The sequence below is a fragment of the Geospiza fortis genome, unplaced genomic scaffold (assembly GCF_000277835.1).
Source record: "Geospiza fortis unplaced genomic scaffold, GeoFor_1.0 scaffold12, whole genome shotgun sequence".
In the NCBI taxonomy this organism is placed as follows: Eukaryota; Metazoa; Chordata; class Aves; order Passeriformes; family Thraupidae; genus Geospiza; species Geospiza fortis.
In genome coordinates, this window is record NW_005054323.1 from 6613503 (window position 1) to 6641200 (window position 27698).

Consider the following 27698-nt stretch of genomic DNA (forward strand, 5'->3'; position numbering starts at 1 on the left):
TCAGTATAAGTAGTTTACACTTGTGACACTCTTATTTAAACTAGGTTAAATCACAGGACTGTATTTAATATTTTCCTCTTTCTCCAACACGGTTTTCATGGTTATTATAGACAGTTAAATGTGGTCATAAATACCTTAGTGAGCAGCAATGCTAATTTTGGGTCCAGATACTTTATTGTCAAAGAGATGTTAGCAGACTAAATGGCAATAGAGTGAAGAGGAGCCCTGGCAAAACACATTTGAAAGCAAAGGTGGCCAATTTTGTTTCAAGTAAAGAATGAAAATAACATAAAAGCAGCTGCAGATTGAAATGTACGGCTAAGACTTCTTTTTAATTGCCAGAAAATGTAAATAACTTTTTCCCCTCGTGGAACCTTTGCTCCTTCCATCTGCACATCTTCCTGGTAAAATCTGTTCCCTAGAGACAATTACATTCTATGCAGCTCTGAATTAAAAAAAAAAGGAAGGAAAATATGAAAAGTTTGAAAATATAGTATTTTCTTCCCTAAAAGGACATAAAAACATATTCAAAAGACTATTTTCTCTGGACAAAATGCACCTTACATGTTTTTGGGGCTCTTCCCTTAGATTTTGCTTGGTTTTGGTAGTCAAAAATACCTATCGTGGACAGTTTTTCATATGACCTGCTATTGCTGTGCCCCGGTTCTGTGTATACGTATATGTCACAGTTACAAATGGAAATCAGACAACAGCATTCTTCCAAATAATGCTCACCGGGATCTTGCATTTGTGTGGAGAACAAAATCTCCTTTATTTTGTAGTGCTAATTTGTTCAGTCTTACTGCAGAGAGACAAGAGCAGAGAGAAAATACAAAGTGGTATGTTATGCTACCCAAAGGGTAAAGCTGCTTAAATAATGATATAGCCAGATTCAAACTCTTTCTGGTTTGTTTCAAGTTATGGTCATAAGAAACAGTATTAGAAAGGGATTTTTCTCCTTTGTGTGAAAATGAAATGCCATCATGTTAAAAATAATAAGTTTTTACTAGCTTTCATGTAATATTTACTTGTTTTTTGTGTTTTGGATGTCAGATAATTTTTGAAGGTCATTATGAATTTGTCAGGAAATGCTACCAGCAGAACGTCTAACTTGTTTGAAATAATTCTTCAATTAAATCATGGCCTAGGTAAAAACAAACAAACAAAAAAATGTAATTGTGATTACAATGAACCAATAATTCATCACGAATGAACTGTCAATTCTGGTGGATAGCTGATCAGAGAAAATGTGTTTGTGCTACGAAGAACAAAAAACTATTACATCAGCCATATTAGTTAAATGTAAATGAGCGAGAAAGAAAAACAAAACTATTTTCAATAGGTTCACTGGAAAAAACCACTCAAACCCAAAGAGTTTGGTACATATAATAATGACAGCTGTAAATATTGGTATGAAATATTAGAGCAATTATTTATGTCACCCTATATCCCTACATATTTTCCAATTCCAATAGAGAATAACTTTTGAAGTAAATATGCCCACTAAGATGCCTATTCATCTTTTGTTGTATTTTTCAATGGACTGGTAATTGTATAGAATCACAGAATCACAGAATATGCTGGGTTGGAAGGCACCTATCAGGTTCATCAAGTCCAACTCCTGACCTTTCATAGGCTATCCCAAGAGTCACACCGTGTGCCTCAGAGCATCAACCAAACACTTCTTGAGCTCTGTCAGGCTGATGCTGTAACCCCTTCCCTGGGGAGCTGTTCCAGTGCCCAACCACCCTCTGAGGGAAGAACCTTTTCTGAATATCCAACCTAAACTGCCCCTAACTCAGTTTAATGCAATTTTCTCAAGACTTGTCACTGGTCACAAGTAAAGAGATTGGTCCCTGTCCCTCCACTTCCCCTAATGAAGATGTTGAAGATTACAGTGATTCTCCCCTCAGCCTCCTTTTCTCCAAGTGACTTCAGCCACTTCTCATACAGCTTCCCCTCAAGGCTCTTCACTGTCCTCATTGCCCTCCTTTGGACACTCCCTAACAGTTTAATTTCTTTTTTATATTGTGGCACCCAAACCAGCCCCCAGCTCTTGAGGTGAGGCTGCCCCAGCTCAGAGCAGAACAGGACAATCCTCTCCCTTGCCTGGCTGGTGATGCTGTCCCTGATGCCCCCAGGGCAGGGCTGGCCCTCCTGGCTGCCAGGCGCTGCTGACTCATGTTCAACTTGCCATCAACCAAGATCCCTCCTCCCTTTTCACAGGGCTGCTCTTCAGCCTCTCATTCACCAGTGTATCTGAACATCCCAGACTGGCCCAGATGCAGTATCTTTCCCTTGCTAAATTTCATATGGTTGCTGAGTGCCCAGCCTCCCATTCTGTCAAGGTCTCTCTGCAGGGCCTCTCTGCCCTCCAGGGTGTCAACAGCTTTACCCAATTTAGTGTTGACAACATTACTTTGTATTCCTTTAAGTCCTGCATTCAGGTCGCTAATGAAGATATTGAAGAGCACCAGGCCAAGGATGGGGCCCTGTGGAACCCCCTACTAATGACAGGTCCCCAGTCTGGTGTCACCCACTCATCTTGTGTAACATCTTGTGCTCCACCCATAAACCACATGCTTGCCCAACATATAATGCAACATTTTGTCCAGAAGGATCCTGCGAGAGACAGCATCAAAAGCTTTGCTGAAGCCTAAAAAGATTACATCAATTGGGTTCCTCTGTTGTAGGAATAGATCAGATTTGATTAGCACAACGTCCCCCTCATGAAACTGTGTTGGCTCAGATTTTAACCAATTACTTCATTGTTCTCCAGATGTTTTTCAATACTGCCTAGAATAATCTTTTCCATGATTTTACCAGGCACTGAAGTAAGAATGTCAGCCCTGTAGTTTCCAAGGTCCTCCTTCTTGCCCTTCTTAATAATCAGGACAATGTTTGCCAGTTTCCAGTCAGCTGGGACTGTTCCAGTTTCCCAAGGCAGCCTGAAAATCATCAATTGAGGTTTGCAAAGCTATCAGCCAGTTCCTTGAAGATTCTTGGATGAGTCCCATCAGGCCCCATAGAGTTGTATAGATCAACAAATACAAAGCAGAGATTGATCTTACCTTATTATGGTCTTTCCAGTGTGCCAAAAGTGAAATGATTTATGTATCTGAAGCTCATGGTCAAGTTAATAAAGCAATACCTAGCTCTCAGAAGTTACTGAAGTTTCTTTAAACAGAGCAAATATTTTTTTCCAGATTTGGTACTGCCTGCCATTTTCCCCAGTGTCATGTTACCTTGGGGACTGTGGTCAGCTGAGAAAAACTGCAGACCGTCCACTGCAGTAAAGTATGCTGGTTTCATACCATGTGGTCTAATCATCTACAAAAGAAAATCTCTGGAGAAAAAAGAAATATATTCTGTCAGGCTGTAAGTCTCCTGTACACTATGCCATTCACTGTCTAAAAGAATGCCAGCATAATAAAACACAGTTCCGGAAGTTTTGCAGTATGTTGGCATAAGTTTGTCTTTCACCTATGTAGATATGCATGTACATGCACAGCATAATTTCAGTTCCCCTATTTATGAAACTGAAGTAAAATATTTAGCTTGTCCAATGCTGGTGCCCCTACAGTACTGGCATTTTTTAACCACAGCCCTCTGCAGCTGCTCGCTCACTCTCCCACCAATGGGATTGGGGAGAGAATCGGAAGGGCAAAAGTTAGAAAAATCATGGATTGAGATGAAGACAGTTTAGTAGCAAAAGCAAAAGCTGTGCATAAAGGCAAAGCAAAACAAGGAATTAATTAACTTCCCATGTTCAGGCAGTTGTTCAGCCATCCTAGGGAGACCAGGGCCACATTATGAATAATGGTTAATTGGGAACACAAAACTCTATCACTCCAAATGCTCCCTCTCTCCTTTGTGTTTCTTTCCCCATTTTATACACTGAGCATGACGTTGTATGGTATGGAATATCCCTCTGGTCAGCTGGAGTCACCTGTCCCTGCTGTCTCTCCTCCCTGTCTCCCATGCATCCTCAACTTTCTGGAGTATGGAAAGCAGAAAAGGCCTTGGCGGTGTGGAAGCCCTGCTCACCAGTTACAAAAGTATCCCTGTATTATCAATCCCGTGTTCAGCACAAACCCAAAACACAGCACCATACCAGCCAAGAAAGTTAACGCTACCCCAGCCAAAACCAGTTCAAGTACCTTACACATGATAACATGAAAAACCATCTCTTGTTTTGATTACATATTCCACTTAGCTATCTGCCCTACTGTACATCCTTTCTGCTTTGTTTATAACTTCAGTGATGCACGCTGAACTGGAAAGAATCAACAGCAAAAATACAGAACACATAAGAGGTCAAGTATATTGTTGGAGGTCATCAGTGTTTTCAGGCTTATTATCATGGAAAACCCTGTAATGAGACAAAATGTTAACATGAGCTAATCTGTGATGAAGCTGCTGACAAATAAAGCTCTAAATTGTCCCATAAAAAAAGAACAAGTAGTCAAAACTTTAGGCAAACAGTTAAAAAAAAATCTTATTACAGTGCAGAAATCACTGCAGTTGAAGGAATTGATATCCCAAAATATATTAAACCAGTATCTCTCTAGCATTTGCTAACCTGTGTCTGATTTCATAGATGAAAAATCTATAAAATCATAGATGGTGGTTTTACCCCATGAATATTTCTATATCATAATCTATCTTCATTCTCAACAATAAAATCAGAGGAATCTTCAAAGGATCATGTCTTAAGAGTGAGGCAGGACTAGGGGAGGGGGATGGGGAGTGGGAAAAATCAGTGCTAAAAATCCTTGTATTAGACTATTACAGCCTAGAGTGCTAATACTGAGTTTATGGGCTTGAATTGCATAGTTCTGTGGATAAGAAAGGACTTCAGATGAATGGAAAATTTTTCACAGCATTTTGTTTTTTTTTAAATCACATAAATCTTTATCCAACATTGCCGCGGCCAGGTGGAGGGGAGAAACACACCGATGCGATGCGAGTAAAAGAAGCTCCATTTATTGCCTCTATCAGCGCTACTAATATACAGTAAAAACTTTCTTGTACACGCGATCACGCAGAATATGATTGGATCCTCCGCCTTGTTCACGAGGCTGGCACGAGTCTTGTCTCTGCAGTCATTGGTTGCCAATCCATGCTCATTGGTTGCTACATATGACGATAATAATTTCTAAGTTTTGCTTTTCTGTAGCCCTGGAATTCCGTTATTCTGATAAGCTTGGCACATAGTACTTCTATTTTTCTTTCCTCAAGGACACCGTAACTGCCACAGCTACTTCCCATGCCTGCAACCCCCAACATCTCCCCCTCTTTTTTCAAATAAGGCGTTTGTGATAATCTTTGCATAGTACATTGCGCGATACATGGCTTAAAAAGCAAAATAAGCAACAAAATATACAAAGGTTCTACATACATCATAATCCCGGTATTATGCGTTGACTAACCCATAGCTTTTTCCCGCAAGATCCACATCTAATAGCTATCCAAGCAAAGCATTCACAGTTGTCGCAAGCAAGACAAGGTCGATCAGAAAGATCTGCTACCTGAAATTCTCTAATATATTCTAACGCATCAAGAAATCCTGATAAAGAATTACTTCTTTCTAACACTCTGTCCAGTCCTTTAGAAATACCCTTAAACTTTTCCAGTTGAGGACGCAACACCAGTTGTATCTTGTTTTCCACGCGTCTCAAGTCGTGGCCCTGAAGCTCCTGGAGGGCCCGAATCATTTTCTTCAGTTTTGTCCAAGGCAGTGACTTTGTCGGAATCAGCAATACGGTTAATCCATGGTTTTACCCATTTTGCAGGAACCCAGCGTGGTCGATCTTTTCCTGCGGAAACACAAGCATATCCCCGTCCCCAAGTTAATAATATTACTGGCTCTTTATCCCATCTACCTGTGTGTGGGTTCCATGTGACCACGGGAGCCCTTAATATTGGCTCCTCCGTGGTAAACTGCAATTGTATGGGTTTGATATCCTGTTTTTCATTGAGTGCTATTGGATTTTTCCAATTCAGGACATAACATGCTTTTGCCACTCTGTCATGTGGTGAGAGGGAAATCTCCCCCTCTTTTTTCAAAGCAGCGATCAAACGCTTTAGATCTTGATGTCGTCTTTCAATAATTCCTTGGCCCGTGCTGTTATAAGGCACTCCTGTAATATGCTTAATGTTCCATTGCTGCAAGAATGTTTCAGTCCATTTACCAACATAAGCGGGCCCATTATCTGTTTTTATAATCTCTGGAACTCCTAAAGCTGCAAAAGCCTGTAACCAGTGTTGTTTAACTGCTCGGAAGGCGGTCGTGGTCGCAAGAGTCGCCCAAACCGCATGACTGTAAGTGTCCACCGAGACGTGCATGTATTTTAATTGTCCAAAAGGCGCATATTCTGTAACATCTGTTTGCCACACCTTCTGTGGCCCCAAGCCTCTAGGATTTACTCCACTATGTTGTATGGGGCTTATTCTAGCACAATCCGGGCAAGATGCTACAATATTTCTTGCTTGTGTCCTTGAAGTACCGAAGTCCTGTTGCAGTCCCTTAGAAGATTGATGAAAAAATTCATGAGACCTTTGTGCATCGGTCAGAGTGGCCACAAGACATCCACCTGCTACAGCATTATCAATGACTTGATTTCCTGTAGTCATAATTCCAGGCACATTTGTATGACTGCGTATGTGACTGCACCAAAGGGGCTCAGTTCTTTCTTTTAAAAGTCCTTTTAATTGAATTACCAGTTGTTCAATTTTTTCTGTGCCAATTTTGCCAATTTTTGCATAATCTATTCGATTGACTAAGCTAACTGCGTATGCAGAATCAGCTATAATATTTAAAGGCTCTTTTGCAAAGTGCTGTAAGACTTGTACAATCGCTTGCAATTCCAATATTTGAACAGATTTTTCTTTTTCCATCCATACTTTTGTTTCCCATTGCCCTTTTATCATTAAAGCATACCCATATTTTCCTGTTTTTCCACTGGCATCTGTAAATACAGTAATAGCCCCTACAATTGGCTTTTCTTTTATTAATGGTCCTCTCATAATGATAGCTGTAGTTTTAAACAATGGATGAGAGGGATAGTGAATGGACATTTCTATGCCAGCGGTAGCTAGCGCAAATGTCACGCTTTGCATTGACCACTCTTGAATCAAATCCTTAGTTTTCCAGGGAACAATTATTAAATCTGGATCACGAGCAAAAACCAGATGCACCCTTTCCTTAGCTTTTAACAGTAATGCTCCAATGTATTCAGGACAGGTAGTAACTGAGGCAGTGGGTAAAAAAGATGGAAAAACCCATTCTAAAATTCTGAGTCTACTTTCCTCTATTTGGGCAAGGATGGCAGATCGACTGTGTTCAGGGCCATAAACTATAATACTGATGGGCAGTTGAGGGTCATACCTGTAAGCCTGTTGCTGATCAATTTTCCTGGTAATATTCTCTAAGGCATTTTTGGCCCCCAAGGTCAATTGTCGGGGCTCACAAGGATCTACTGAGCCTCGCAATAATTCAAAAAGAGGTTCCATATCCTCGTTTGAGATTCCACACCATGTTCGAATCCACTGCAGCTCACCCACCAATTTTTGCACATCATTTACAGTGGCAATGTCACTATGCAATTTTAATTTGCCTGGTCTAATGCGAGTTTCTGTGACCATCATTCCCAAATAATTCCAGGGGCTTTGCCTTTGTACCTTTTCAGGGGCTATGGATAGTCCATACTTTTTCAGCAATATAATAAGCCTCTCCTCGGCCTGAGGTTCTAATTCTTGTGGAGTAGCAATAAGAATATCATCCATGTAATGATACACTGTGGGCTCTGGATATTCCTTCTTCCACTCAGTTAATGCCAAATCTACATACCATGGACAAATTATAGGACTGTTCCGACTTCCTTGTGGCAGAATAGCCCATTCATACCTTTGTGCAGGCCTGGCTACATTCTCTTGTGGGACACTGAAGGCAAACCTTTCTGTATCTTCAGGGTGCAATGGGATAGAGAAAAAACAATCTTTTAAATCAACAACTAACAATTTCCAGTCCTTTTTTAATGCAGCAGGAGAAGGTAAACCTGGTTGCAATGCCCCCATTGGTTTCATGATTGCATTCACCTTTCGCAAATCATGTAGCAATCGCCATTTTCCTGATTTCCTTTTAATAACAAAAATGGGCGTATTCCATTCACTAACAGAGGGCTTTATATGGCCTAATTTTAACTGTTCATCCACTAGCGTGGAAACTGCTTCCAATTTCTCCTTGGTTAATGGCCACTGAGGCACCCAAACAGGCTCATCTGATTTCCATTTTAACTTAAGCGTGGGTGGCCTCTGTCCCTCAGCGGCCAATGTTAAAAATGCTGAGTCTGTAATGTCATCCCCCATTGACTCATGACGTCTCGTCCAAGGATCCACAGAGGCGTATGCAATATGAAGGGATGCACCCAGGCTTTCTTTCCCTCTTTACAATCTGTGAAACAAACCAAATTGATACTTTGCATTGAAGTGGATTCTCCTCCGATCCCACTAACCATGGTGCTAACCGAGCGGAGGCCCCAAGATTTTGGCCAAGCACTATATGGAATGATTGCAACATCTGCACCAGTGTCTAACATCATCTCTACTTCGCCAATGCGCTGAGCTGACCCTTGGCAAGATATATATACCAGATGTAATGGACGTTCCTTACTTACCAAAGTAGTAAACATTATCACAGGTCCTGCTGTATTGCCAGAACTGCCAAAAGCACCTTCCCCTCTCGTCTGGTTCATTGATACTGGCACCTGTGCTCTGAAAGGAATCAATTGGGCAATTCTGCTACCTTGGTTAATGGTTGCTGGAGGAGCAAACACTTTCACCATTATTTTTATTACCCCCTCATAATCTGAATCAATCAATCCTGGCATAACAAATATTCCCTGTCTGCTTATAGAAGATCTGCCAATTAACAATGCACTTAACCCATGTCCCAGTGGTCCTGAGGCTGTGGAATCAATCAAGGTTACCTCTGTAGTATCAATAGTCACTGTCCTTGCCACGGCCAAATCGACTCTTGCGCTTCCTCAGGTGGCAGCGGCGAGTTCATTGAGGCAGCCATGACATGTCGCTGTGGTGCTGGGTATTTCGGAGCCGCGCCCAACCCGCGGCGCTGTAAGTTTCCCTGCAGTGGAGTCCCGTCCTTCTTGAAGCGCGACCTACATCCTGCAGCACTGTGACCAAACTTATTACATCGATTACATACACCTGTGGCACCATTCCCTCCCGCCTTCTGTGGGCGGTTAGGGCAATTTCTTTTTAAGTGCCCTAATTGACCACATACAAAGCATGCACCTGCTAAAACACAAACAAATCCATGTCCCTGCAAGGACTGGAGGATTATCTCAAAATCTTGGAGGTGAAGAATGGATCCTGATTTGAAAATGAAACATTGATCTGTTCTGTTTCAGTCTCTATGCAATATTGCATAGGGAAATGTAAGATAACAGTAATTAGAAATCAATCAGATAATACCAATACATACATAACCAATAACACATCTGAAATCATACAATTATCAATCACTGCAACACTGAACTGTCATCCCAGAGTCTGCGACAGCTGATGAACCTTAAAACAACAGAGAACTGGAGAACTCATGTCCGGATTCATGTTTCTCCAAACTCCCTTTGAAAACAGGCTCAGCTATCATATATGGTCAAATTGTCAAGCCAAAGGGACTTGAATACTTTTTGATGCAGAAAACATCTGGGCTGATTGTCAATCATTCCATTCAAGTAGAGCTAGAACTTGGCCAGAGTTCGAACTCTAATTGATGGACATCACTTAATACATTTTAAAACAAGACTCTTAAAAACAGCAATTATGAGTAGGAAACCTTAGAATTAAAAATCAATCAAACCATTAAGTAATTGAATTCCTCCGAAACTTCTGTCTGGATAGAAATTCTTCAAACACAGCAAACCTCTTGAATTCTCGGCTGCAGTACTCTATAATAACTGAAGAAATAATGACTGAAGAAAACCATGAAACTGGCAATCTGGATTCAAAAGAAACCCAAAAAACATGAGTAGTTAAGAAACAAAAAGAGAAGATTCTGAAGAGACACGTAGATGATCTTGTAGATGATCACACAAAGAGATAATGAAACACATTAAAGCTGGCTGTAAATATTACAACACCTTGATAATAATTCTTATCATAAATTTTGAGAATTCTCATTATATAATCAACTTATCAACAGGAAGTGTTTGAAGGGGTTATCACGATCTTTTTAAAGTATTCATATAGCATTAATAACAATCCTTATTTATCAGTATCACCTATAAAATCCAAAAATAACAAAGGTTACAAACTCAATGCCAACAAAACTCTGAACCATTGGAGAATCAGCTGATGATCCCACAGATAGGATCTGATTGATATTTCTCAAATGCTCTGTCTTCAGAGATATTTCAGGTAATTGAATCATTACTAATACTTCTATCTTTATATGGTAGCTTCCTTCCCTTAGAGGCATTTTTTACAATAGAAGATTTCCCTCTACATCATATTTCGAATAACATTGATTTGCACAGGTTTCCTTTTTCTTTTTCTGTATCTTGGGCAAAAGCCCGGTGCTTTCTCACTTTACACTGATTTTGGACAGCTTTTGACTCTATCTTTTGCATCTGAAGCCTGATCATCTGGTAAATGCTGTTTCCGTCACTTCTGTGGGACCGGACTGTTGAGGAGCTCGGTGTGTCTCACACAACATGTGCTGCACCCGCGAAAAATCTCCAACTTGAGATTTTGATGGAGGCTGAAACTGTGTGCTGGCTGCTGTGGTTGCCCGTGTGCTGGCTGCTGGGGCTGGCTGCGTGCCCGCCGCCACGGGATCGGAGCAGGGCCGGTACCCCGGGCACCCTCTGCACCCTGACCACGCCCCGTCTCTGCCTGTGACCGACACCCGCGCTGCCCCGATCCCGATCTGGCTCCGTGCCACCGCTCGGCCGGTGTTCATGCCGCGTTTGCGAACTCGGGAAAAAACCTTCCTCTTTGACACTCCTTGCGTGAAACTGCCGCCGCCATCGCGCATGCGCCCGCCTCCGCCGTGCCTCCCGCTCCCGCGGTCCCGCGCTCCGCTCCGTCCGGCCGGGCCCCGCTCGGGGCTGCCCTCGCCGCCGCGGACCAAGCCCTGGACGGCTGCTGACCGCCCGCTGTTGCGATTGCGTGCACCGCCGTGCGCGCTGTCGCCTCCAGTGCTGCTGTACCTGCGACTCCCCCCGCTGCCGCCGGCACCAAAGAAGAAAGTCCACAAGGTCCTGTCTGTGTATTGAAAATCCTGTGTCCTTTGCTATACTTAGCAGTCCATCTATGGTAGCCTTTTCTAACGCTGATGCAGCGGATCCCATCCCGAAACCAGACCGAAGTCTGCCTGACTCACCCAGTCAGCCGTGGCCACGAATTTTTCCTGCTTCTTTGAGCAGCCTGCTTCTTTGAGCAGCCGGGATTTCTCCACCTTCTCTCGTCCGCCCTTCTTTCCGAGATCACGTCGGGGTCACCAGAAATGCCGCGGCCAGGTGGAGGGGAGAAACACACCGATGCGATGCGAGTAAAAGAAGCTCCATTTATTGCCTCTATCAGCGCTACTAATATACAGTAAAAACTTTCTTGTACACGCGATCACGCAGAATATGATTGGATCCTCCGCCTTGTTCACGAGGCTGGCACGAGTCTTGTCTCTGCAGTCATTGGTTGCCAATCCATGCTCATTGGTTGCTACATATGACGATAATAATTTCTAAGTTTTGCTTTTCTGTAGCCCTGGAATTCCGTTATTCTGATAAGCTTGGCACATAGTACTTCTATTTTTCTTTCCTCAAGGACACCGTAACTGCCACAGCTACTTCCCATGCCTGCAACCCCCAACACAACATTAATGTTTCTTTCTACAAGCAAAATGCATAGTATAAAATGGAGAGAAATATCTATGTTAAACTGCATGCATTTAATTCCTTTTGTCAGCAAAGAATAAAAATTTCTTCAAAGTTGTTCACTGTGGAGAAATTTTAGAGTTTATTCAGGTTTTGCTACTACTCAGACATTTGTTTCTATGTCTATACTTTCACCACTGGCTCACATGAAGACAAAGCATTTCATCCACATGAGTGCTCTTACAGCACAACAATTATTGCATCCTAGATTCTGGTTCTGCTATTTTCAATGAATGCCCCATTTTTTTTAAGATTCTTAGAAGAAAATCTCTTTCATAACAGATGTAAAACTTCATTTTTTGCCTTTAGTTTTCCAGGTGTGACAGCTCAATATTCTAATTAGCCCAAAGTAGAAAAGAGACTCAGGCACATTGTAGTTTTTATCCCTTTAAAGCCACTTTTATCCTGATCTCAGTGATTAGTTTTGTACCATAGAGCAGTGAATATTGTGAAGATGAATTTTTTAAGTAACTATAATTTTAACTATAGTTATTAATATTTCACTTAATGGTGCATAAGAAAAGAGTTTTAGAAAACATTTCTGCATATGAATATTAAAAAAGAATGTTTATTAATGGATCTTTCTTTTGAAAATTAGAAAGATTCACACAAGAATTTTGTACTTCCAAACTGCTGAATAAAGTATGAGGTCACCATGCATAGAACCGTTTCAATAAATCTATTTATTAGAAGATTAGATGCTTCCCACCTGTCTTTACCTGAGTTCACCCTAAGGTCTTTCACTCACCAGCTGTCAGAAGGGGATGGACATTGTGCCCTTTGCTGCAGCACTGAGAGCCAGGCCATCCAGGGCAGCTGCCTGATTTATGTCACTGGTGCCTCTTCTGCTTCACACTTTTCAGGTCTGAATAAACCATCCTACAGTTTTCCACAACCTCATGGTTACTTAAAAGTTTTCTCAAGTCATGGCATTTCAGCTCCTCTACCTTGCTTTACAAATCAAAGGCTACTTTACTGTTTCATAGCTCCAGACAACTCCTTCAGCTCTGTTTACAGCTTAGTGCAATTACAAAATACCCTGCTGTGTGCAAGCACAGACTACACTGATTTTTTTTTTTTTAGACAGACGATCTCAAGTGACAAAAACAAAAGTTTCCTCAACTTACTCTTTATTTCCTTCTGACATTTTCCCCTTTCTCAGACACTGGAGACATTCCCTTCACAGATTGAGACTAGCTTTTGAACCATCTAAAAAGTTTGCCTCTTTTCCAGGTTTTCAGTAATTAGGGAAACTGGAAACCTCTGGCAAATACTACAATACAAAAAAATATTCATAAAATTCAGGCTTCTCTAAAGTCATGGTGATGGAGAAACCAACTACGTCACATGCACTTCATTTGCAGACTGCAAAAATTCCTTTCTATGTGGAAAAGTTTAGATTTTCCTCTCCTGTAAACTGAGGAACCTTCAACTTAATCTTCTCAGGAGACATAAATGTGCCAAAGAGCTGGAAAAGAACGCGAAAAAGTGGAAAGGGAAAGTTAGGATTGATTTATTTCACATACATCCCTACTGTTTGACTGCTCTTTTGAGAAATCTGGCATCAACTGTTCTGCTTTCCTCTTATCTGCAAATCTCTTTGACAAACCAGTCAGACAGACACTGTAAAACTCAGGATGGATAAGCTTCCTCATCAGCGGCATTTCTGGTATTTTAGTGTTTAGATAGAGAGCGAAGTTTCAGTCCATGTGATTCAATGGAAAAGAGTAATGAGGCTGTAGGCTTTTCAGACCTTCAGTTTCCCACAGTGAACTGTGTTTGTTAGTTATCCAAAAACAAAGTATAAAAAAGAAGCAGTACATTTATCCTACTGACAGAAGGGTTTTTTTTCCTGTTACTTTGTTAAGCTATGAGGCTGGTGCACCACCAAATATCTAAATACAGCAATGCTTTGAAGGAATCCTCAAAGAGACATTTGGTGAAGATTTACCTTCTTAGCACTTGCTTAGTCCTTTTGCATCTAATTTCCATTACCATTTGTTTTGTGGAATAGTGTGTGTCTATGGGGCTACTGACAAAGCAGAAACAGTGAGAAATAAATTTGCAAGAAGTGCACATGAGTGCTCCTAAAAGTCACTGGTGTTGGAACACTTCATGTGGTAGATGGGATTTGTGGGGCTGCAAATGGAAGCTTCTCAGGCATGGTGGAGGAGGAGGGCTCTAGAATGAGGGCTTTTTAATGTATATATTGAAAAGCAGTTTCAAAATGAAAGGTAATTTGGATGCTCTACTCTTTCAGTCCAAACATTGCTGAGTAAATAAAGTTTATGCCTACTGGATGCTTAAGTACTTAAAGATGTATCTCAGCAGATAGTAGCTTTTTAAAAAATGTGCAGTCTAACTTCACAAAGATGTTCAAGATTAACTGGTTCTTCATGCATTCTTTAATTTCACTGAAATTTCTTAGAAGTGCATATCAAAAGTGCAACATGGTCCTCAAACTCTGATTCTGACCAATAAAAATCTTTAAAAATCTAAATCTATTTTAAACTTGTGAACAAGTGCATTTGTCTAAAATTTCTCTTCCTTTCTTTCATATTAATAAAGATATCAATCATGTGTTCATGTACTAATGGGCCAGCAGAAATCCATTTGGATTCCCTGTGTAATGACGTGAGTATCTTCTAAGAGAGCCTATAAAACAAATGTCCTATAGCCTTTGTCACTGGCTCTTGAAATCAGCACGATGAAATCTGAAAAAATCCAGACAAAAAGTCTGAAAAATCAGAAAGGGATACAACTTGCTGCTTACAAATCTGAATTCATAAAATCTGTATTGTTATGAAAGAAAACAGACATCTTTTGCAGGAAAAAACAGCTCAGCAGGGTTTCCTGGAGATAGAAATTACAAGGAGAATCCATGAGCTAAAATAGGGTTCTTTGTTACAGATTAAATGTATTTTGTGATTTCTTTTTAAAGCACCTATTGTTTGATCCAACTGCATTGCTGAAGAGCAGGCCAAGGTGTTCCTGTTCATTCTGTAGGGAGGAATTGTGAGACCACATCTTCATACTGGCATTGACTCATTTAATTTCTGAGTTTAGTGATCCAGAACTCATGATTTAAGAAAGTGCAGACAGCAGAAACTGATAAAAAATAGGCTGTATAGAAGCTTGGGGAATAGAAAACCAACCCTGGCTTGCCTTGAGATGGTTGAATAACTCTTGCTTTGAAAGACTTTCATCGTGTTATTACATAATTGTCTTATGTAAAGTGGTAGACAGAAATACACATAGGAAGGAGAAGAGACCTGTGGCTGTTGTTGTCACCTAGAGAACTTTGCTAATCTTGTATTTTTTTTGTGTGTTTCTAGATTTTGACTCAAGGATATACTGTGACTGGAATTTCTAGTCTTGTAAAATTCTTTGAATAAGTAGCAATATATTATGCTTTAGTTGTTGTGCTTGTACAATAGACCAAGCCTTGCGTAGCCTTAGAAACCCGTATCTTATTTGTCTTTTCACAGGGCTGAACAAAGAAACACAATTTTACAGATGACAGAGGTGACATATAGGGCTTTGAATATTCAGCCTTCCGGAGGATGATCAAAACATTTTGAGTTTTGGAATGAATTATAAAAAGTAAAGCATAATAAAGAAGCATACCATGTGTTCTAAAAGCAAAGATCAGTGATAAGAGCAAATCCATTCCTGTTTAAAACAGTAAAAAACTTACTCGGGCTTACTATTGCTCTTACTTCACAAGGATTTTCTGTTACAGTTCATTGATCTACTCAATCTTATTTTAATTAAAATACTTGCTACCCTAGGCTTAGGCTAATCCTTGAGAATTACAGACACAAACAGATATATAACCAAGAAGAGAAAAAATAGTTACTGATAGCTACTCATGGAGAACAGACCTGGGCTCCTTCAGGTTATCACGCCTGTGTTTCAGAAGTAAGGATTGCTGCGCAGGTGGGCATTTAAGATTTTGTTTCAAAGTAACCCCAAAGCATGAATATCCACAGTTTCTCTCTGGTCTAGATCTAAATAGCTACAGCAAAGCAAGGCAAGGGAGTGAGGGGGTGTCAGAGGCAGTGGGAGAATGAAGGCAGGAAAGGATGGAAAGAATGCAAAGGAGAGCAGCACAGTCACTTAGAAACCTGTTCTGACTGTTGTATTCTCCCCATTAAATATTCCCAAGCCTTCTTCCTCAAAGTATAAATAGTTCTGCTTCTGTTCAGGGCTGCTGTACTCCGCATTGAGGCAGGTCACAAACAGGGACAACTCCCATGATACATTCAAAGAGTTTTTGAATTTTAATGATTTCAGATTTGCTTTACTTCTTGCAGATTCAGCAAGTAAAACAACTGTATTTACTACAGAGATGTAGAGTGAAATGTGTTCAGTCATCACTGGACTTTAAAATCCTCATGTCTCGTAGGTGTGTTTGGGGAACAGATAGGAAATTGAACCACAGAAAAGACTGTAATGTTGATTTCATCAGGGAGTCTCATGGTTACAGAGACAGTTTAACCTGCACAAGTAATTTCAACCCAAAAATGAAGAAAGACTTAACTCATACTGTTTAATGATAATAAGATCACTTATTAAGATGAGGCTTTGCACTTAGTTTTGAGCTATCATAAAGTGAAACAACAGCGCATATTTGTAAAGATCATCTACAAACTACTCCTGCTGTAACCAGCAGAATGTAGATGGGGAAAAAACCTGTTTATGACAGTTTGGCTGATTTCTTTCTTCTCTTCTATAACCTATTGCTTGAGAAAGTATTGTACACAGATAACTGATAAATGGTACAAGAAATGGAGTTGCCTTTGCTTATTTATTTAATGGCTATCAAGGGAAAGCTTTCAAAGCAGTAAACAAGTCTTGATTCTCTACTGAGTTAAGATAAACATCTTCTTTAAGGTGTCCTGCAAAAATTTCTTTATCTGATCCTAGCTCCGTGGGTTAAACTTGGAACAAATTGGCAAGAAAATTTCTGTTGTTCCTTTCCAATGTCTTGTCAGGAAACAGAAACATTTTTCTCTATAAAAGCCAAAGGAAATTACAAAATTAAGAATTATTTTTATATTAGGTATTTTTCTTTTTAGATAAGATTTTTTTTCTTTTAATGGACAGAAGGATAAAATAATAATTACACAAAAATAGTTGAAAGAAACAGAGAAAAGATAAATCTTGAAATGGAAAATAGAATTGCATTAAGCCTCTTCATGTGTGCACTCCAATCTAAACTAACCTTGCTTAAAATCACGACTTTCATAAGACTGGAATCCCCTGTCTGGAGCCAAGGAATGCAATGAATCTGGTTTGTTCAGCTCCTTCACCAGCTCTGAGGATGCCAAGTTTTGATAATTATACTTCATCAACTGGAGGAAAGGCCTCTCTAGTGCTCCCTGATAAACAGTTGTGATACCAGCCTCAAGAGCCCAGTTACCTGTTAGTCCTTCCTTTCTGCTATATTCCTGTTTGTACATAAAGATTTGCTCTACTGACTTTAATAATTGTGCCTTCAATTGAATGTATCAGAGCAATTTACAAACAAGCATTCATTAATAAGAACAAATGAGTAGGGGAATAATTGTTTTAGTTTGTTTTTTTTTTAACGTCCTTATTACTGATTTGGAATACTAAGCCTACAGCAAGACACTGTCAAATAGAAATACAGTGTTAATTCCTTATATATGTTATTCATTCCTTCACTTCCCACCATATAATTAAAATTATCCATGGACTTATGACCAACACATTTCACCAGGAATTCAATGATCCTTACATGTTTGGAAAATTTTACTGTCTTCTAATCCAAACTGCTAAACAGAAAGGCTTATAATATAAAAATAAACAGGTTAGGAACACAAACTTTTAGATAATAAACTTTATAAAGAAAAAGAGAAAATTATTTTTTTAATACATGCTTTGACTATGTAATATTGTCTTTTAGAACATTTTAATGTCCCTTTTAATTGAGTAGTTTAGAAAATCTGGAAACAGATTTTTTTTAAAAGTTCTATGTAAAACATTTATTGAGATTAGTTGTCCAAATGGTTTGTACTTATGCAAAATGTCCATGGCAGGAGTCGCTAAAGAAAACTATTAGAAAGTAGGATTTTAGTCTTCCTAATATTCAGGGGAGATAGATACTTTGTGATAGCTAGGCTCTCTGCTGATAAACAGGAAACCTCTAACAGGTAATACCGCAGCTATTCTTGAAACAACAATGAAGGGTTGTTTAACATCAGAAATGTTTTAATTGTGAAGCAAGGACTGATCCTGGAAGCCTGGAAGCCTCCAGGAAGCCTGGAGGAAGCCACTCAGGAGCCTCAAGCTGTTTAAAAGTTTAAAGCATAAAAATAAACTACTCATTGCTGAGGAAACAAATAGCAGTTTGGGAACAGGAAAAACCCTGGGATACAATGCTGCTGCTCTTACAGAAATCATGTTTTCCCAAGTTCAGAACAGCTTTTCCACATTTCACTTACACTATTTCAGCTTTGTGGAATACAGGAATACAAGCTTGAATGACTGGAGAGCTAATTCTTAAATTTCTCTCAGGTTCAGGAGAGCAAAGCTCATGACATGTCTCAGAACATATAGGAATTTCGTATAGTTTGATCAGTCTCTTCTTCTGGAATGACAATATGCCTAATAGGTGACATGCCAGAGGTGAAGCACCCAGAGTCTGTGTCATACTGCCAATGTCAGCTTGTAGACCTCAGAAACTGCACTGTGCGTGGCAAAAATGTGCAGGACCCCTGGCCTGTGCCTTTTTGCCTCCTGAATTAGCTGACCCCAAAAATAAAAAAATCTCAGCCACAAGCACCACAATAGGCTGAGCTCTGAAGCATGATCCGAAACTTTCCCAGTCCACAAAGGAGAAATTAAGTTCTGAGCAACAGCACGACACTGGTATTTTTGCACTAAACTAATCATTTCTGTTTGAATTACACAGCATCTTTTGAAAAGACATATTGTATTGATTTAGGAGTTTCAGGTGGAACAGAAATAGTTCCACTGTTAATACAGTGCTTTATTTTTAGTTGGCATTCACCTCCATCAGTTTCCTTCTCTTTAAGCTTTCTTTTCTGCTAAAATCCATAAATCTTTCCTATGTAGATACTTCGAAAATGAGATCAAGTCACAGGCTAACCTCCTGTTGGATTATTTGATGGATTGATATCTTAAATCTTCCATGGGAGAAGGATCTTAAATCTTATCCTTCATAGTCCATTATTCAGATTTCAGACCATCTCACTAGACCTTTTCCAATTTTATATATTGCTTTTAAATATGTCTTTCAGATATAGTAATAGCCTCACTGATGCTATAAAGTGTAAGAGCATTTTCCTCCTTCTCCTAATATTCCTCAGCTGTTGTCTTCTCAGGCTGTATTTGAGAGGTGTTTCTCTAGCTTTTTCTTAAATCAAACCCTTTAAAAAACGGTGGAAATTTTAGGAAAGCATGCCATCCTTGGATGAAATTTTTCCATGAATCTTTTTAACCGAGTTTGTCCATTCAACAGAGGCCATACTAATTGGATGGTGTGTTTTTAAAATCAGAATATGTGAACTGAGCCAAAAGTGTTATTGGCCTGATATCATCCTACTCTGCAGCACTGTATTAAGTATTAAAAAATATGGTCCTCAGTCGATGGAGGACCAGAGTTTTACTCTGAAGTGCTTTCCTCTCAAATAGGATATAAATATTTCTTCAAACATTGCTGTTCAAACAAATGTGAAAAACAAAACGCTGCGTGTCAGTAAGCATACCTGGTGCAGTGTTTCCCTCAAACATCTTTTCTCTCTGAATACTAAGAGAAACACAGGGCTTTAGAGCACAGAACACAGGTCCTGCAGTTTTACACACTGCACTTAGTTGAAACGGTGTGGAAAACAGATTGCACTCCCTTTTCCTTTGAAAATGAAGAAAACCAACCCCATTTTGCCATATGGTTGGGAAGGGTAGAGGTAAAAGAATGTGACAGTGGCTGTATCTCCGTGCATCTGTTGGACAAAAGCTTCTTGCTCTATATATTGCATGGTGCAAGAGGCAGTGCCCTGCTGTACAGCTATAACTATGTTGAACCAAACACAGGTGGTTTTTTGAAGCCATGAGGAAAAGAAATAAGTGAGGCCATCCATATGGAAACATAACAAAAAATGCTTTTTGAATTTTACCTCAAAGTATTTATAGATATGGACTCTTATTTCACCAGATTGAAGCTCTGGAGATGGAACTACTTGTCCAAGGTCTGAAAAAAATTTTAAGACAGACCTGGTTTCACAAGCATTCAAGTGTCTATACCTTCATTTGCTATAAGCGAGAATGCAAATTACCCAGATTTAAACCCTTGAGATGATACCATTGCTCTGGGATATCTGAAAAGCATCTAACATATTTTGACAAAAGAATCATTATATTTGGGTTTTCTAGTGAACACCTAAAAATATATGACAGCACAGCATACAAACCATTTCTCAAGAACAGTGAATAATTCAGTGAAATCACAGAAAAATAGGTCTGAATCTTCATTGCAGAATTCCTGAACCTATCTCTACATCTCTCAAGATGTTATGTATGGTGACTGAACTTCCCCTACTCTGTCTACAGAATCAAACCCACCAAAGTATATTTCAATTCTATTTATCATTAGGTCTACTCAAACATTTTATCTTGATTGGTTCTGCTGAAAAAGACTTTCTTTTCTTAAATGGAAATATTTTTGTGCTGCAATTTTTTTTCTGCAGAATCAGCAGGGCTTACAAAACAGCAATCCTGTTTTGTAAAGCAGGATTCAAAGCCACCTTGTCCCCAGCTATGTGGCAGATTGCACACCAAATCAGCAGGGCCTGGCAAATGAGCCAGAAAGGATTCCAGGCACCTGTTGTGATGTTTCTTCTTCTCCACAAGGTTTTGCCGGATTGGTGAATTTTGAAACAGTCTGCTTCCAGACTATCTTGGAAATGGAATTCTCCATACATATCTTGAAGAAAGAGGACACGTAATGATTGGATAAAAATATACAGCAACTTGCTGCTGCACAAGGAAGAACCCACTAAACACATAGGTGCGGAATGCCCTCAACAATACCTGTAGGCGCTGTGCATGCACCAAACATATATTGACATCTAACTGCCTAGGAGTATTGTCTTTCCAGAAAAGACTTCACATTCCTGAAGTCCTTTTTGACATAGAACAGGTCTTTGTCAATATTCATGACACGTTGGATCAAACTCTGTGATAGGAGTCTATGAAATGTTTCAGATATACCATTTTAACCTTCCAAGGCTTTCTCTGTTTTGGGGCATTTTTTGTGGCTTTTTTTGTTTGTTGTGGGTTTTTTGTTTGGTTTGGTTTGATTCTTCTCTTAAAAGGAAAAAAATTCCCAAACCAACCCCCTTATCCAATAAATCTAAACTTTGAAACTTTAAAGCATCATCCTGTTTTCTCATTTTCTCATTTGGTATGTTCTAAGCATTGAAAAACTTTGTGGGAGTATTTCTACGTCCTATTTGTAGTACAATGTCAAGTAAAATATTATTTCCTCTTGAGCTCATAAAGACCACATCACCAGTGGTCCTTCATTGACAAGAAAGTGAAGTCCAGAAATGTGCTTGGTAAAACTGCCTTCCTATTTTCCATACAAAGCTGTGTTAAACACTTTGCCATTCCTTAAGAAGCAACAAGTCTTTTCAAGATTATTAGTCATGTATGAGTTCTTTCCAAGAACTGTTATTAAATTCCTTTTGATATTTGTTCAGAACAAGTCAGTGTGGTGATTTTGCATTGTCCCAGACTCCTTTTTCAACAATATTGTGATTAAAGAGCAAATATTTTGAAGCAGCCTTGGAATTAGTCTTCCTATGGGAAGATTAAGTCTAACAATATTTTTCTTTCTAAAACTGAACACAAATTTTACATCATTGGAACAATTCTTTATAATCAGATTGAAGCTTCATTCTTGCATTTTACATGACAACTTTCCCAATTATTTCATTATTCAGTTTTTATGGAATAATATTTTCCTTTATTTCCAATACTTTAAATTTCTGCAAGGGTTACTTAGGACCAGGACTTAATATGATGTCAAGGTTAGGGTCAAGGCATAACAAACCTAAACTTCCTCTTAGTCATAACTTCAGCCTTTTGTACTTTAGTCCTGAATTTACATTAGAACAGTAATAATGGCAATTAATTACATTTGAAATTCTGAGGGGTTTATATACAAAAATAATATGTACATATAACTGCCAAAGGCAAAGACATTGACACAGGTATGCCTCTAAGTTGCAAATTAATTTTACTAATCTGAACTCTTCTTTTAGCAACTACCTCCAGGAAGGAAATTGGGCAAAAAAAATATATCAGACAGCCCATATACATATTACACTAGGTGTTATAATTGAAAATATTAATAAAAAGTAATGGTTTAAGTTGCAAAATAATTGATAATCGAGAGCAGTGGATGTCAAAGAGATCCACCTTAACTTTTATTTAATTTATTTTATTATTGATGAACTTAAAGCAATAATATGTGGAATGTGAGTGATATTTACAAATGTTAAGGTTTAACCTGGTAAAAAAAGAACACCAAAACTAGACAAGGAATAAGAAAAGTTAGAAATTTTGTCAGAGAAAAAGAAAATTATATCTAATTTGGAAAAGATGCAGGCTAGTCTAAAGGAAGAATAACCTGAAACGAATATCAGAAGATTCAGCCAAAATCCCTCAGGTTGACTCCAGATAGCAAATTATGAAAATCTTGCAAAGGAACACAGTAACAACAACAACAAAAAAAAGCCAGTATAAATTTAGGCTGTAGGTGTAGAGGCACAATGCTGTGGCCTCGGGAAAAGATCACTCGAGTCTGTGTAGCATGAGAGAGACCACACCACACATACAGCTTATGGGAACAAGCACCTCTGTGCCAAGGAATTCAGCACGCTGGAGGCAGCTCAGAGAAAGCAACAGAAATAAACATGTGGTTGTAGGGACTATTTTATGAGGAAAGTTCAAATCAAATGAATACCTTGATTTGACTTTGTAGTTACTAGGCAGGAATATGACTGCGTGCTTCAAACACTTCAGGACTGTTATCGTCAAGGAAAAAGATAAATGGGATGCATAGGAGATCTGGCTCTACATCTAATTTCAAAAAGTTAATATGCTTGAAAACAACTTCTGTATTGTCTTCCAGATGAATTCTTTCTTCTTACATCAAATTTCTCTCAAAAATAGATGTATCAGTATAGAGATTAAATTGGAAAAAAAAAAGCTTTTTGTAAAACTAAAAAATTAATTGAACTTAAAATATTGTTTTAATTTTATGTCCCTTTTAGCTTGATTTATAGAAGACATTAGGAGAAAGGTTAGGTCCTTCATAGAAGATGATCCTTTCAAATTTTCCTGATGATGTAGCCCTATTTTGTACAAAATACAAATAAAACCTCATTGACAGCGGGTCTGAAACTCAGATGTGTCAGTTCCTAGAGGAGTGGTTTAGACTATGAACCATATGACTGAATGAGGAAATATCTAGAGGGAAAGAAATGGAAATTAGGGGTAGAATGGATCTGAATCAGGATTTTCACATCTTAATGGTAGGCTGAATAATAGACTTCAAGAAGAAAAATAACTTCCTTCTTATTCATTTGGGAGACAGGATTTGGTCCCCTTTCTAAGGCTGGAGAGGAAACTTGAAATAGTATGTTCACAAAAAATGAAAATGAAATTTCTTGCTATTTCAAACTAATTTTCCCTTCAGCACAATCTAAACCACTAACTGAATAAGGGCTGGATTTATAAAGTTTTACTGTGGCAAAGTTGGCATTTTTCAACTAAGACAGCTATTAAGAGAAATATAAAACAAAACTAGTTCTTTACCTTAGAACTCATTAGGCTGTAAGTACTTCCTGTGCAGATCTGTTTATTCAACTGATATCCACAGCTTAACTGATGCTTATAAAGTCCAAGTCAATTTAAATTTGATAGAGTTAAATTATTAATGGAAGTGTTCACTCATGTGCACATTTAATTGATTAATATGAAGTTAATGGGCATTCTGAACTTAGCTTCACCACTGGGGACTTACAGCTGGTAAAATTAGTCTTTCTTAGTGGAAAGCTGTTCGATCTGGGTATGAGTAAAGCAACAAGCCACAATTAAATCAATAGCCAGAGTCATCTTGGTAGGACTCCTATAAACATAGTTGAGTCAGAATCTTCAAGCTTACTGGGAAGAGCAAGAATTTTGGCCTACTTTCTTGATTTAAGGGACTTTGTCATATGCACCTCATTTGTGCACTTACTACACATTTCCAGACACAATTTAAGACACAAACACAGAATTTAAGATGTTAATACATTTCTGCTAAGATGTTGTCAATACCTTCTGCCAAGTAGAGAGCATAAATGTGATGAACATGTAGTTCCATGGTGCTGTGGGATTCTGGACTAATTCCATGTTTACCGAAATATAGATCTATTTGCTGAGTTTCAGGCAATACATTTTTAAGCTGTTGACTTTTATTTCAGGACAACTTATTCAAGTCAAACTACCAAACTGTCTCTGAATTCAAAAGTAGTTATTGTTAAAAGTAGCTAAACTATATTAAAATATTGGCAAGAAAATCAATATTCATCTATTTCTGTTGACAGAGGAAGTCAATCCACCATATAAGAGATTCACATTGAAAAGGAATTCACTGCAGCAGCACAAATTTTTGAAAGCACTAGGCTACATACTTCTGTAGGCAAAACATAAATATGAGCCTTACATCTGGAAATATCTCCAAAAAGCCATAAAAAATTTCAAGGACATTTCTGTGCAAGATTTTTGACAGGGTTTGGTAGTTCTGTTTCCACCTTTTTGGAAAAGAAAATTGTGTTTTGTCTATGTACACTGATACTGTTCATGATCCAGTTTAGCACTTCTGTGAGATGCTTGCCCAAAATATTTGTGTTCTTCCACAACAGTCTGGAAGCTTTTCCCATGTAATCAGCATGGAATCCCCTGCAGCTATTGTGCTACATAGTTTTACAGATTGAAGTGAATATAAATTGATGGTTTACTCCTAATGCAATTACAGACATTCCAGCTCTTGTCAGACTAGATTGGGCCCTTCTAAACATTTAGACAATTTTGAAAGTATTTATTCTACCCGTATTTTTCGCCACAAAGATATTATCATATTTTGACAAGAAAAACTGTCTCCATACTGCTTTTCCTTCTCAGAGAAAGTAGCAATTAGATTAGGTAATGGTTTCAATGACTTTTTCCTATGCCTAACAGAACAAAGCTTTGCAAGTTAAAACACTTGCGTGTATTTATATGTTTATACCCTCAGGATGCAATATAATGTAATTATTCTTTTTTCAACAGCCATTGATTCTTCTGCACTGGTCAATATTTACTTAATTCCATGGCCTATTATACAGATTTTTTGGTTCTTGCAATCTATTTGGTTTAATCCATTAAATGTGATCCAGCCAACCATTTGTCTGAATGTCCTTGAGCTTCACAGTGAATAAAATGATCATTTCCTAAACAATCTTGCATTTCCAACACTAACAAAACAAAACCAAACAAAACCAACTAACCAAACAAAAAATAGAGCAGATTTTGGTAAGCATGAACCACTTTATTATTATTAAATTGTAAATGATACTAAAAAATAAGGAATAAATAGCTGGACATTTTTCTTGCATGACGGTTTTGAAACTGTTATTTAAAATAACAAAAACCCTCATCAGAGCACAATAGAAATTGATTTGATCTGTAAAATGAGGGTTTGGTTCTCCTCTTTTGCAAGACTGCTTGTTCCAAGCCTACCAACCTTCTGGATTTATGCTGTTTGTGGTCTCACACTAGAGTTTGATTCTTCCTACCAGGTCTAGGTTATTTAGAAGTCACAGTACACACATGGGAGCAGAAGACAGTACAACAGACAGAAAAGAGCAAATTACCTAAGTCACATTATGTGACACTAATATTTAGCATACTGTGTGTCCTTTATTGTCACACAAGTAATTTTGGAAAATTCCTGGGACAATTTGGATAAATAAACCTCAAAAAGTGTGCAGTTTTGTTCATGCTAAGGTCTTACTGTTATATTTTCATTTTAAATGTGAGCTATTGCTATACATTTCTGCTGTCTCATCCTTAGAACTACAAAGTCTGTGTATTTTTGCTTATGGTGTCTGTGAGAAAGCATGAGATAGTTAGGCCACATTTAACTTTTTCTACTAATTTTAAGAGAAAAAAGGAATTTTTTAGTTAATCCATGCCCAGCTCCAGAGACACTCTATGAAAAGTTGAATAATATGTCTGAAATTCTTGATCAGAAGACACAAATTGTGCTCCACAACAATACTGTGTACACTTATACAGCCCCAATTAGAAGGATACTTTCTGATGCATTTACCTCCCTTTTTCTGGGATAGTCTAATGACTCCCTAGGAGAAAATAAAGAGAAGAGGCTTTTGTTGCTCCTTCTTTATTGATAGGCAATAGTGCAACTCCAGCATAAGAGAAGCATTAGCAAAAAGAAAATCCAACCTTTGCTTATAGTCTGAGTCATGACCAGTTGACAATTCATGGAATGAGGATATGACTAAAAATATTATCAGGACCTAGGAAAAGCATTCAAACAGAACAGATAGAGAATTACAAGTGGATTTACCCTCCATTTTCCTGATCTCACTCTTCCATATTTGAATAGCACATTTATTGCCTTCAGGGAGAACACTACAGTATGTTAGCAGACAACTCAGGGGAGTACAGGCTAGCAATATTCAGGATTGATCTTCAGGGAAAGAAATAGGAAGTGCTACCTTTTACTCAGTAAGATGAAACTGCTTCCCTAATCCCTAAAAAAAGAGGGGGGAAAAAAGCCATTTGTAGGTTTGTGTTGGTTTGCTTGTTTTTGCGAGTTGTTTGTTTTGTTTGGTGTTTTTTTTTTTTTTTTTTTTTGTTCTCCCCTACTCCAGCATAATTTGAAGAAATCTGGCAAGTTGACAAAGAAATGAGGTTTGTTAAACATCTTAAGCAGGTGCCATGATATACAGTAGTACTGAATGAACCATTTAGTGAATGATTAATATTTACCCAACTCCTGTCACAATGCACATTCTCCCTTCTTTTTGAAAGACTGACTAAAAGGTTGGCCTAGATTACAAAAAAAAAACCTTAAAAACAAGCACTGGCATTTAAAAAAAGAAAACTAAGTCATATTCTGACTAATAAACCCCCTACATTTTGACTGAATCCTGGTATGGCCACCATTTCAATTACACCATCATCAGAGGATATTACTACATGATGATCTCTGTAAAGATTAAGAAAAAGACAACTGAAAGGTGAATTGTCCGTCAGTAAAGTGGTGATAACAGAGGAATTTTAGAGGCAGTGAAAACAATGAACTCTGGATACTAAGCAAAGACCATTTGGCAAACTCTCATTTGGAGAGATTCAGCACCTGCACAGAGTTGTCTCTATGCAGGCTCAAAGGATAACCAGAAGGAATTAGCTCCTGATTCAGCCAGGCATTTAAGGACATGAATAGTCCCATTGAAATCAATAAGATTACTCACTCACTTGAAGTTAACCACATACTTAAGTATCTTTCTGAAGTGAATGCCCAATGGATGCCTACACTTTGTTGTAGGAACGGTTGTAGGAAACTGGTTTGCCAGGGACTGGCTACAAATCAGCTTTGTAATGTTTGCTTGGAAAGTCTGTCAGAACTTTCCTAAG

At 38.5% G+C, this 27698-nt stretch overlaps 1 protein-coding gene across 1 annotated transcript in view; it reads right to left on the reverse strand.

Annotated features, from left to right (window-relative positions):
• Positions 1-5770: 5770 nt before the first annotated feature.
• The window catches only part of LOC115947854, a 23517-nt gene continuing 1589 nt past the window's right edge, over positions 5771-27698 (reverse strand). Inside the window, exons 2-4 of the mRNA XM_031056877.1 lie at positions 11408-11609; positions 9884-11312; positions 5771-5819 (exon numbers count right to left, since the gene is read on the reverse strand). Of these exons, the coding sequence (XP_030912737.1) occupies positions 10664-11312; positions 11408-11609 (851 nt within the window). The 3' untranslated portion in view covers positions 5771-5819; positions 9884-10663. The remainder of the gene's footprint in view (positions 5820-9883; positions 11313-11407; positions 11610-27698) is intronic.